This window comes from Dipodomys ordii, unplaced genomic scaffold, assembly GCF_000151885.1.
Source record: "Dipodomys ordii isolate 6190 unplaced genomic scaffold, Dord_2.0 Scaffold11, whole genome shotgun sequence".
NCBI classification, from domain to species: Eukaryota; Metazoa; Chordata; class Mammalia; order Rodentia; family Heteromyidae; genus Dipodomys; species Dipodomys ordii.
Window position 1 is genome coordinate 1,909,710 of NW_012267227.1, and position 13,444 is coordinate 1,923,153.

A 13,444-nucleotide genomic window follows, 5' to 3' on the forward strand; every position below is an offset into this window, starting at 1 on the left:
CACACACACACACACACACACACACACACACCTGTTAAAGAAGTAGACACATTTTCAACACAGAAAGGGACATCATGTCTATATAGGGTGTAGGGGTACCTAGCCTTAAGCAAATGAAGCTCAAGGACAACACTCAGGTTCTGAAGTCAAGCCCCAGGAGAGAGAAAGAGAGAGAGGCACACACACACACACACACACACACACACACACGTTAAATAAGTAGACACATTTTCAACACAGAAAGGGACATCATGTCTATATAGGGTGTAGGAGTACCCAGCCTTAAGGTCAAGGACAACACCCAGGTTCTGAATTCAAGCCCCAGGACACACGCGCACACACACACACACACACACACACACACACACACACACACGCGTGCGTACGTTAAAGAAACAGACACATTTTTAACACAGAAAGGGACATCATCTCTATATAGGGTATAGGGGTACATACCTGTAATCCTAACAATAAGCTTGAACGAGATGGGACACTCCAGACCAGACTGGATTACATATCATTTCACAATCAGTATTCACAAATTTGTGGAAATCTACAAACATTTGGACATGTAGTTGAAATTATTGCATTATTATATTGATACAGATAAAGTGTCTAGAAAGTACTCTTTCTATGACTTTTGCATTTCATGTTTTGCTGTCTTAACTCTTACATATCTCTGTCTATCTATCTATCTATCTATCTATCTATCTATCTATCTATCTATCTATCTATCTATCTATCCATCCAACCATCCAACCATCTATCTATCTATCTATCTATCTATCTATCTCTATCCATCCATCTAGCACATGTTGTTTGAGTACACACAGAACATTTGTTTTATACAGAAGCCCCCAGACTTTTCCTGTGATGGACCTTACGCTAAATATTTGAGGCTTTTCAGGCCATCCAGGCGCTGTTGCAACTGCTCATGCCTGCTATTACAGCACAAAGTCAACTAGATCATGTGTAAGAAATGACATAGCTGTCTTCTAGTAAGAATTGTTTACAAAAACAAGCAGCCTATGTATTTATGCTGTAAGTCAGAAATGGACTGCCCTTGATTTTTATGTTATTAAATGCATCATTTAGTCTTTGATTACAAAATTCGTTTAAATGGCTTTAGGGTAAAGTTAAAGACAGAAGAAAAGAGATAAGATTCAGAGTAAAACGTTGTTGGAGTTACAGATGAAGACATACTTTTTAGAGATTTAATGATATTCTTACACTGATGACCTGGGAATCCATTAGGCTATTTTTTTTTTTTTACTAGAAACTGCTGTTTTCAAGTTAATCATTATTATTTTAAATGTTTTATTTTGAATCTTCCAGCTATCACCACATGATAATTTGATTCTCAGTCAGCCAGTTTCTTCACCTCTTCCATTAAGGCAAGTAAAATTTCATTTCTATTTATTTTTTTAAATCTGAAGTGAGCTAAAATTACGTGTGTGTGTGTATTCTTTCTTTCCAAGCCAAAATCTCAAACATTGATGGAAGTAATTTTCACTTAACAGCCTCTCAGCTACTTTCCTTTGGAAGAAAAAGAAAAGCTTTTTTTTAACTTAAATTTTTTGTTATGAAAATACTGTACAAAGGGGTTACAGTTATATGAGCAAGGTAATGAGTACGTTTCTTATCCAGCAGTGTTGCCTCCTCCTTTGTTTTTCCCCTACCATCGCTTAAGAAAAGCTTTTGTAATAGTGTTTGACATTTTGAGTATTTTCATGTGAAGAAGTACTTACTATTGCATAAATTAGAATTTATACATAAATTATGAAAATAACTATTTTCAACTGTAATTGTCCTCTGAAGAACATTTGGATGTAATTTTAAATTTGACCTCAAATTTAAAAGTTTTAATTGCTAAGCAATTGTGTTTAATGATTTTAAATGTTCAGAGAAATTATGAAATATGTTTTTCCTACAGTGCCATTTCTTGAAATTTAATTAGATGTGTAATTTATTTCTGTCAGAAATAGTTAGAGTTGTAATTAAGCTATTACATAGCACATCCCTAAGGGAGACTGGCTGCCATCTTATACATTAATTTTGCAAGAATTGCAGATTATTTCATCACTAGCTCTTAGCCAAGAGTGACCAATGTTTTCTTAACTGTTGTTTGAGCTGAAAATGAACTAGAAACATTGATTGTAAATGTGATTCTAAATTATACAAAAAACTTACTTTGGGTACTTTATTGAGATAAAATTCACATGCTACAAAATTCACCCACATTACTATTTGGTGATTCTGTTCAAAGTTTTGTAACTATTGCTATAATAAAATTTAGATTATTTTCATTACCCTAAAAAATAACACTGTGTCTTTTAACATTCAGCAGTTAGCCTCCTTCATTTCACCACTTCATTTTACCCTCTGTCCTTACACACACACATACTAACACATAGGTACATATGCCATTTGACCCTAGGCAACCAATAACCTGGTTTTTACTCTAATAGATTTACCTATTCTGGAGATTTCATACAAATGAAAATGTACTATGCATGACTCAGTCATATATTCCTGATAGAAGAGTATACAGCATGCAGTGTATTATGCAATGCTTAATTTTAAAAGATTAATAAAAAACAACTTCTATTAAAGAATTTTTCAGCCAAAGCACCTCTTTTAATTGAATTCTTTGGACATTTTCTACAAGGCAGGTCTTTTTGTGTGAAGCTAAGCAGATAAGTGTAATGATGAATGTGTGTAATCCCAGCACTCTGGAGGCTGAGGCAGGAGGATCCTAAATTCAGGACAAGCCTGGGTTACATACTAACGTCCTGTCTCAAAAACAGCCATAAGAACAAAAGGGGGAAAAAAGGAAGCACATGTCTTTTCACTTTCCATATTGAATTTAGTGGAAGAAAGAATGATTTGAAACTTCATAAATTGCATTGTTTTCATGATGTATGATGTTTTGTTACTCTAAGATTAGCAGCAGTTACCTATTTAACTTAACTTTTTAAGTTAAATAGGTAATATAAATCAGAATCTAATAACAAAAACTTCTCTGTATCCCCCTTACTTTAGATAATAAGTGGTGTTTGGTTTTTGTTTTTGCAGTAGTAGGTATTCAGGGCTTGCATGTTCTATCACTGAGCCATAACCCCAGTATAAGGTGTCTTGATCTTTATATTTAAAATTATATATTTTTGTTTGAATTGACAGTGGTGGCAAGTTTTCAACACTACTTCAGAATCTAGGCCCTGAAAATGCGGTGACACTACTAGTCTTTGCAGTAACGGAACATAAAATTCTCATTCATTCCTTACGGCCTTCTGTGCTTACTAGTGTGACAGAAGCCTTAGTGTCTGTGAGTATCAGTGTTTCTTGTTGACAGTCACTTTAAACTCAATTTACTCATATAATATAAAACTATTTTAGTATTTAGCTAAGCTTCACAAAGTAATGGATTTGTGTGTTGAGGCAATTTTAATGTCCTCATCCTGAACTTTAGTTATTATTTAGGCTTTAGGTAGTAATGTTTAAAAGATATTATTTGTGTGCTGAAAAATTATGCTTCAGTGTCAAAAAGGTTTTAATATTCTTTTTCCATTTGTTCATCCAAGATGATTTTCCCTTTCCACTGGCCATGCCCGTATGTTCCTCTTTGCCCACTGGCCTTGGCAGATGTCTTGAGTGCACCCTGTCCATTCATAGTAGGGATTGATTCCAGATACTTTGATCTCTATGATCCTCCACCCGATGTCAGCTGCGTTGACCTTGATACCAACACCATTTCTCAGTAAGTACATTTTTAGTGACTCTACAGCTAATAATTTTCAACCTTAAAGGATTGGGATTTGAGGACTGCAAAGTAGGATTCTTTGAGCTGTATTTTTTTCTTTTTTCTTTTTTTGTCAGTTGTGGGGCTTGCACTCAGGGCATGGGCACTGTCCCTGAGCCTCTTTGTGCTCAAGACTAGCCCTCTACCACTAGAACCATAGAACCACTTCCTTTTTGTTTTATTTGGCCAGTCATGGGGCCTGAACTCTGGGCCTGGGCACTGTCCCTCAGCTCTTCAGCTCAAGGCTAGTGCTCTAACACTTGAACCACAGCACCACTTCCGGCTTTTTCTGCTTATGTGGTGCTGAGGAATCAAACCCAGCACCTCATGCATGCAAGGCAAGCACTCTACCTCTGCGCCACCTTCCCAGCCCTTCCTATTATTTTCTTTGCATTTGAGGTTTTACCATCTTTGAGTCAGCTCTTCAGTGCAACAGAATATAGTAGGTTATTAGAGAAGATCTTACTGGAACAAAAATATACCTTGAATACTCAGGTATTTTAAGTATTTTAGAAATATTATAATCTTATGCTTACTTAGAAATGAGGTAGAAATAGAAAAAGGTTGTCTCTCTTTGGGCAGATGAATATGGGTAAAATTAGAGTTTGAATTAAAAAATAATTCTTGGGGCTGGGAAGGTGGCTCAGTGGTAGAGCGCTTGCCTTGCATGCATAGGCCCTGGGTTTGATTCCTCAGCACCACATAAGCAAAAAAAGCCGGAAGTGGCGCTGTGGCCAAAGGGGAGAGTGCTAGCCTTGAGCTGAAGAGCTGAGGGACAGCGCCCAGGCCCAGAGTTCAGGCCCCACAACCGGACCCCCCCCAAAAAAAAATTATTTCTTGAACATCACTTCAGTCCTGTTTCTAGTCCTGTTTAATACTAAGCAAACTATACATCACATTAATCAAATATTTTAGAATTTTGAAATAGCATTTTATGGTACTAAGGTTTAGACTGAGGGCTTTGCTCTCATTTGACTTGGTTGATTGGATGGCACTGTAACTACTTGAACCATGCCTCCAGCCCAACTTTTCACTGATGATTCTAGAATCAGAATATGACAGACTTTTCTGCCTGAGCTTGCTTCCAACTTCCATTCTCTGGATATTTCAGCTTCCTGAATAGCAAGAATTCTAGTGGCAAGAGCCACTAGAACTTGACTTAAATTTTAAATTATGCATTTTACCACCTTTTCACTTTGGAATACTGTTTAAGCTGTATTATTTTACTTTATTGCCAGTCCTAAGCTTGAACTCTGGGCCTAGTTGCTGTCCCTGAGCTCCTTTTGCTCAAGGCTAGCACTCTACCATTTGAGCCACAGTGCCAATTCCACCTTTTTCTGTGATTAATTGGAGATAAGAGTCTCACAGGGTTTCCTGCTTGGACTGGCAACCATGATCCTCAGATCTCAGCATACTGAGTAGTTAGGATTACAGGCATGAACCATGGATGCCGTCTTTAAGCTGTAATTATCAGACCATATTTTTATAGCTCTTATATATTTCCTTGTTTCTTTATAACCCATATTTTCAGTTTAATTTATCGTTTTCATTTTAGTTCACTTCAACCTATTCATGGAGGAAGATGAATAGGTTGAAGATAATTGCATCCACAGAGCATGCTGAAAATTACTATGGTTTAGTACATCAGTAAAGTCCAAAAGCTAATCTAACTTTTATACTTAAATAAGCACATGTGAACTGAGCACTGACAGTTCACACCTGTAATCCTAGCTACTCAGGAGGCTGAGATCTAAGGATTGTGGTTGGAAGCCAACCCAGGTAAGAAAGTTCATGAGACTCTTATCTCCAGTTAACCACCAGAAAAATGGAAGTGATCCTATGGCTCAAAGTGGTAGAGCACTAGCTTTGGGCAAAAGGGCTCAGAGATAGGGTCCAGACCCACAGCTGAGAGGAAAAAAAAGAGCACATGTGAAATTGATTTTTCTCTATTTTCTTATTGATTGGTACTAAGAATTGAACCATACTCAGATATAAATAAGCATCTATCTACAACTAAACTCCAGCTCCTCCATTTTTAAAGAGCTTTTCCTTTTAAAACCTTTTAACTCCACAATTTTAGGTCTAATCAATTTCATTCCCACTATCATTCCTCTTTTTCTCCTTTCTCCTCTTCCTCCTTTCCTGACACAATGTTAACAGGTTTCTTTGCTCAGTTTTCACAGTTTCAGTCTATTTTCTATTACTCTATTATTCTTTTTCCCTACCTCCTTTCCTTTGCATTGCTGAGTAGTTCCTTCGATAGATTCAGTGTTCTATGTTTATCTATATATACAGTTATGTAAATGGCACCTATCTATGTACATGTCCATGAATATGTATATATGCCCAATTGGTATGGCAAAGTCATATCTATTTTTAGTGTTTTGAGGAACTACCATATTGATTTACATAGTAGTCATACTAGTTTACATTCCTACCACCAGATGTGAAGGTTAATTTTTCTTCACATCCTCACCAGAATTTCTTTTGTGTTTTCTTGATGGCTGCCATTCTGACTGGGATGAAATGCTTGGTGTGGTTTTGATTTGCATTTCTTTATGACTAAGAATGTTGAATATTTCTTCATGTATCTATTAACCCTTTTTATTTCTTGTGAGAACTGTTTCATTTGCTTGGCCCTGGATTAATTGGGTTTTTCTTCTCTTACCATTTAATTTTTTTTTAGTTTTTTTGTGTATTCTGGATATTAATCCTGTATTGGTTAAATAGCTTGCAGCAATTTTCTCCCTTTCTATGATTGGCTCTTGGCTCTGGTGACTTCTCCTTTTGCTGTGCAGAAGCTTTTTAATTTGGTATAGTCCCACTCGTTAACTCTAGCTCCCATGATCTGGGCACATGAAGTGCTATTCAGAAAATACCTATGCCTATGTCTTCCAGAGATTTTTCTATGCTTTCCTATAGCAGAATTAAACTTTCAGATCTTGGTTGGATGCAAGTGACTCATGCCTATAATCCTAGCTACTCAGGAGGCTGAGATCTGAGGACTGAGGTTAGCCAGCCCAGACAGAAATGTCTGTGAGACTTTTATCTCCAGTTAACCAGCCAAAAGCCAGAAGGAGAGCTGTGGCTCACATGGTAGAACACCAGCCTTAAGTGAAAAAGAAAAGCAAAGACTTGAGGCCATGAGTTCAGTCCCAGTACCGCCCCCAAACCAAAACAAACAAAACAAAAACAGAACCCTGTAGTTTATTTTTGTACAGGTTGAGAGATGGAGGTCTAGTTTCAGTCTCCTGCAAGCATATAACAAATTTTACCAGTTCTTTTTGTTGAAAATACTGTCTTTTTTCCATTGTGTGTTTTTGGCTTTTTTGTCAAAAATTAATTGGCTGTGGTATGTGTTTTTTTTTTCCTTCTGGATTTTATATTGTTCCATTGGTCTTTAGGTCTTTTTTTGTGCCAGTACCAAGTTGTTTTTGTTACTATGGCTCTGTAGTATAAATTGAAGTCAATTTATCAAGGGTTTTTTTCCCCTGCATCAATTGAAATGATTTTGGCAATGATTCTGTTGATGTGATTACTACATTTATTGATTTACATATATTGAATCAGCCTATATTCCAGGAATAAAATCAACTTGATCATGGTGTATGATCATTTTATGTGTAGTTGAGTTTAGTTTGCAAGGATTTTATTGAAAATTTTTGCATCAAGATTGGTCTGGGTTTTTTGTTGTTGTTGTTGATTTTTGTTTTTATTATTTTTAAATTTTATTTTATTATAAAGATTCTGTACAGAGGGGTTACAGTTACATGAGTAAGGCAATGTAATCTCTTCAGCTCAAGAGGCAAGTGCTCTACCACTTGAGCCACAACACCACTTCTGGTTTTCTGATGGTTAATTGGAGATAAGAGTGGACTTTCCTGCCTAGGCTGGCTTTGAACCGCGATCCTCAGGTATCAGCCTCCTGAGTAACTAGAATTACAGGTGTGAGCCACTGGCTCCAGGCTGATCTGTTTTTTGATGAATTCTGTCTGGTTTTGGAATGGATGTAATACTTCATAGAATGAGTTCAGGTGTGTTCCTTCCTTTTCTATTTTATGGAACTGTTTGAGAACTATTGGAGTTCTTCGAAAGTTTGATAGAATTCAGTCATGCATCCATCTAGACCTAGGTTTTTCTTTGTTGGGGTGTCTATAGTACTATTTGAATTTCTTTTCTTGCTATAGCTCTGTTTAAGAGTTTTTTATCCTCTTGGTTTAGTTTGGATGAGAAAACTGTATTAAAAATTGATCCATTTCTTGGATGGCCCTAGGACAAATCATGTTAAGTGAGATAAGCCAAGCGCAGAGACAAATGGCATATTTTCTCATGCAGAACCTAGATCTAATATACATGGAACATGATAAATTATATAAGAGTCTAGGCAGTCACACAGTGGGACCAAAGGAGGATATTCTTAGGAGGGGAAAACAAAGGCATAATGCCTAGGTGTATCTGGTAATATAAAATAATATTTATTGAAATTAACTCCAGGAAATCAAAATGAAAAGGTCTTTGTTGATGTTTTTGTTTTCTTCTTGTCTTGTTTGCTTATTTGTCTTTGGGATAGTAAGTGAGGACACAAAAATGGAGGGACAGGAAGTGAATAAATAAAGCAATGGTACTCACTAGACACTATGTTGAAAATGAATGATACAACTTGTGGGTAGGAACAGTAGGGAAAAACTGGGAGAGACTAAAGGAAAGGGTGGCATTGTCCAAAAAGAAATGTACTCATTATCTGGCTTATATAACTGTAACCTCTCTGTATATCATCTCTATAATAATAATAATTTTATTTTGGTCAGTAGTGGGGCTTGAACTCTGGGCTTGAGCACTGTCCCTGTGCTCTTCAGCTTAAGATGAGCGCTCTACCACTTGAGCCATAGCACCACTAACAATAATTTTTTTGCAAGTTCTGGGTCTCGAACTCAGGACCTGGGCACTGTCCCTGAGCTTCTTTTGCTCAACGCCTAGCACTCTACCACTTGAGCCATAGCACCACTTCTGGCCTTTTCTATTTATGTGGTGCTGAGGAATCAAACCCAGGACTTCATGCATGCTAAGCAAGCACTTTACCATTGAGTCACTTTTCCAGCCCTATTTTTTTTTTGTTGGTCATGGGTCTTGAACCCTGGGCCTCGGCACTATCCCTCAGCTCTTCAGCTTAAGGGGAGCAGTCTACCACTTGAGGCACAGTGCCACTTCTGGTTTTCTGGTGGTAAATTGGAGATTAGAGTCTCATGGATTTTCCTGCCTAGGCTGGCTTTGAGCCACGGATCCTCAGATCTCAACCTCCTGAGTAGCTAAGATTATAGGCAAGAGCCACCAATGCCCAGCTCTACATTTTTCTAATTATCCATTTCTTCTAGATTTTCTAGCTTATTTGAGTGTAAGTTTTCAAAGTATTTCTTGATGATTCTTTGCATTTCTTTTTTGTCTCTAATTTTATTGATTTGAATCAATTCTCTCCTTTTTATCAGATTAGCTAGGGGTTTTATTTATTCAAAACACCACATTTTTCTTTCATTTATTATTTTATAGATTTTTAGTCTGCAGTTTATTTTCTTCTGAATTTTTGTTTTTTGGGGGGTTGGTCATAGGGCTTGAACTCTGGGCCTGGGCACTCTCCTTTAGTTCAAGGCTAGCATTCTACCACTTGACCCACAGGGACACTTCCAGTTTTCTGGTGGTTTATTGGAGATAAGAGTCTCATGGAAGCCGGGTGCCGGTGGTTCATGCCTGTAATCCTAGCTACTCAGGAGGCTGAGATCTGAGGATCACATTTCAAAGCCAGCCCGGGCAAGAAAATTGTGAGACTCTTACCTCTAATAAACCACTAAAAAAAAAAAAAAACAGAAATGGTGCTGTGGCTCAAGTGGTAGAGCGCTTGCTTTGAGCTGAAGAGCTGAGGGATAGTGCCCAAGCCCAGAGTTCAAGCCCTGTGACTGACCCCCCCCCAAAAAAAGTCTCATGGACTTTCCTGCTGAGGCTGGAACCATGATCCTCAAATCTCAGCCTCCTGTGTAGCTAGGATTACAGGCATGAGCCACCAGCACTGGCTCTTCCATAATTTTTACTCTTTTTCTCATTCTACTAGTTTGGGATTAAGTTTGTTCCTATTTTTCTAGAAATTTGAGTTGCATGATAAGGATGTTGAATGGTTGCTGGTATGTGTGTGTGTGTGTGTGTTTTAGTGTAGGCACTTATGTCTGAATTTTCCTCTCAACATTGCCATTTCTGTATCCTGTAGACTGTAGTAAGATGTGTTTTCATTTTATTAGATTCCAGGAACTTCTTTGTTTTCTCCCTTTATTTCTTTAGTTATTCACCTGTTGTTCAACTGTCTCCATGTGTTTCAATATTTTCTGTAGTATCTTTTGCTATTGGGTACTAGTTTTTATTTATTTATTTTCTTATTTTTTCAAGTCCTGGGGCTTAAACTCAGAGCTTGAGCATTGTCCCCTGAGTTTCTTGTGCTCAAAGCTAGCACACTGCCATTTGAGCCACAGTATCACTTCTGGCTTTTTCTGTTTATGTGGTACTGAGCAATTGAACCCAGGGCCTCATGCATGCTAGGCATGCACTCTACCACTAAGCCACCTTCCCAGCCCTGGATTTTAATTGTATGATGGTCTGATAGAATACAAGGATTTGTTTCAATTTTCTTGTATTTGCTCAGACTTGGTATATGTCCTATGATATGTTTTTTTTTAAAGAAAGTTTTGTAGGCTGCTGAGAAGAATGTATACCATTTAATTCTAAGGTTTTATGTTGTTGTTGACCTCTTATGGATGATCTATCTATTGGTAAGAATGGACAGTTGAAATCTTCCATTATTATTGTGTTGGGGCAAGGTCTACCAGTGCTTGTAAACCCAGAAATGATTTGTTGTTGTTGTTGTTGTTTTACTTAGTCTGAGTGTGCTGCTGTTTGGTGTATATATGTTAACAATTGCAATTTCTACTTCATGAATGGTTCCCTTTATTAATATGAGGTAGTTTTGACTCTTCTGACTGATTTTAGGTGATAGTCTATTTTAGCAGATATAAGTATGGTTTCTTCTACCCTCTTTCATCATCTATTTGCTAGGAAGGTCTTTTCCTTCCTTTCACTTCACATCTGTGTTTATCTGTCAGTGTAATGTGTTACTTATAGGCAACAAATGGTTGGATCATGTTTTTTGATCCAAGTTGCCATTCTACATCTTTTGATTGAAGAGTTAAGATTTTTAACATTCAATGTTAATATTGAGAGATACACTATATTTCCTGTCATTCTATTTATTTTGTTTTGTTTGTCATTCTTCTTTCTTCTTCCAGCTTTTCAACTATGTTCTTCTTGTAGGGTTTATTCTTTTCTGTATTTTCTGTATTTGATTTTCTTCTTTTGTAGATAGGATTTAGTTAAGTATCTGTTGCAGTGTTGGTTTAGTAATCATGAATACCTTTCATTTTTGTTTATCATAGAAAGTCTTATTCCTCCATTAATTTTGATGGACAACTTTGCTCAGTGAAATAGTCCAGGCTGGCATTTGGTGTCTTTCAGGACTTAATAATATCTTCCCATGCAGCTATTATCTGTTTAGAAATCTGCTTTTATTCTAATGGGCTTGCCATTTAAGTTGCTTGTCTCCTCTCTTGTGTGACTTTCATTGTTCTTTCTTTCTCTATATACTTAATGTGCTTACTATAATGTCTCTGGCAATGTTTCTTCTCTGATTTTTCCTGTTTTGCATTCTCAAGGTTGGAGAAGGTTTTGGCCATCATTTTCTTCCAATACAAACTATGCCTTTAGTTTTTGTTTCATCTTCCTTGTCTATCCTGATAATCCATAGATTTGATCTAAAGACAAGTTTGGAGGTCTTGTATGTCTCCTAGGTATTTTCTAAATGTGTTTCAATGTTTTTGACTGATCTTCTGCTCTCTGGTGCAGCAGGAATTTCCAATCCTGTCTCTTGATATGTCTTCTCACCCCACTTCTGCAGCCTCTGGCTTCCTAGTTACAGCATGGCTTTCTCACTGATTAAATTTTTTTTTTGCTGTTCCCTGTTGCCCACTTCAACCTCCCTTTGCACTCTGTCATAACTGATTTATAACTATGTTCTGTGGCATTGTCAAAGCTGTTGATATGTTGTGATTGTTTCCTAACACTAGGCTATGAGAAACATTCTCAAGGAGGTGCATCTGTCACTTTCAGGGATATAAAGGACAAAGACTGCCTTAGTTCTCTGAAGTCTAGTCTCTTATACAAGATTAGTCCCCACCTACCAAGTCCCTGAGCTTGCAGGTTATATTTATTTTCCCTGTAGCTGGATTTGGTGAACCCTTGGCTGGGACCATCTGTTTTTAACTAGTGTTCCCCTCCCCTATCTGGGAGAGTCAGGGGTGGCTTAGGATTCCATTTCTACTTTTTTCTTTTAAAAAATCATTGTAAAGGTGATGCATAGAGGGGTTACAGTTACATAAGTAAGGTAATGAGTACATTCTTTTTGTTGTTGTTGTTGTTGATCGTGGGGCTTGAACTCTGGGCCTGAGCGCTGTCCCTCAGCTCTTCAGCTCAAGGTGAGCACTCTACCACTTGAGCCACAGCAGCATTTCCGGTTTTCTAGTGGTTTATTGGAGATAAGAGTCTCACAGACTTTCCTGCCCAGGCTGGCTTTGAACCGTGATCCTCAGATCTCAGCCTCCTGAGTAGCTGGGATTACAGGTGTGAGCCACTGTTGCCCAGCCATACATTGCTTTTTGAACAGTGTTACCTGCTCCCTCATTTACTCCCATTCTCCCCTCCCCTGCTTTTCTTCCACTGTGTTTGCATCTCTAGTTTCCTAGATCTTCTGGAACTCTTTATGGATTTCCTTTCTTGAACTCTTTGAATTCTCAGAATCTGATCATTTTTGTTTCTCTGGATTCTACTCATTCACAGAGTAAAATGATGGCTACTTTCAATCAACCATTTTGCTCCCTGTTGTGTCTCTTTGTAGAATCAAAGTCCATTAGAAGCAATATTTCATTCTTTTAAATGTTAAAGCATTTAAAGATATCTCCTGTCAATAATTAAATAATATAGGACATTGTAGTTTATAAAATTGAAGAAGAGTGGAAAATAAGTATAATCTGTACTTAATATGATATAGGTTAAATATTTCTCTTTTTATACTTTCTCTTAATTTGTAAAAACAATCTCCCTACTTAGTATTTTATTTCTACTTTGATCACTAGTGAATTAAAGAATCAAAGGTAGACAAGCTGTTTGCACTCATGAATATTCCTTCTTGAATTCCCCCATCCATAGGAGGACTAGATTAGTGAGCTAAAAACTTTATGCTTTGCTACACCCAGAATTTCTGAAACCTCCGCCTGAAATTTGAAAGAAAAACAAATTCCAAGTATAGAATTTTTACTTTTTTGCTTTTTCTATCTTGGCTACTTAAAATACAGAGTATATTCTGAATATAAAGGAATTTTTGAAGAAAGAGAAAAAAATTAAATCTGCTATGTATGAGGTATAAAGCTTCATGGATAGTATAGGTTATCCTGTTTTATTTGCTGTATATTGTGGCATAGTTTTTATTATTCCTCTAACGGATAAACAAAAGTTTGGATTTTTAAGCAATTTATCAAAGAGTACATAGTTTATTTTGTC

General features: G+C 37.0%; 1 protein-coding gene across 1 annotated transcript in view; it reads left to right on the forward strand.

Moving 5' to 3' along the window:
• Dennd4a (DENN/MADD domain containing 4A) overlaps positions 1 to 13,444 on the forward strand; it is an 85,837-nt gene that overhangs the window by 26,365 nt on the left and 46,028 nt on the right. Inside the window, exons 7-9 of the mRNA XM_013009908.1 lie at positions 1,336 to 1,394; positions 3,181 to 3,325; positions 3,582 to 3,757. Coding sequence (XP_012865362.1) covers positions 1,336 to 1,394; positions 3,181 to 3,325; positions 3,582 to 3,757 — 380 coding nt within the window. The remainder of the gene's footprint in view (positions 1 to 1,335; positions 1,395 to 3,180; positions 3,326 to 3,581; positions 3,758 to 13,444) is intronic.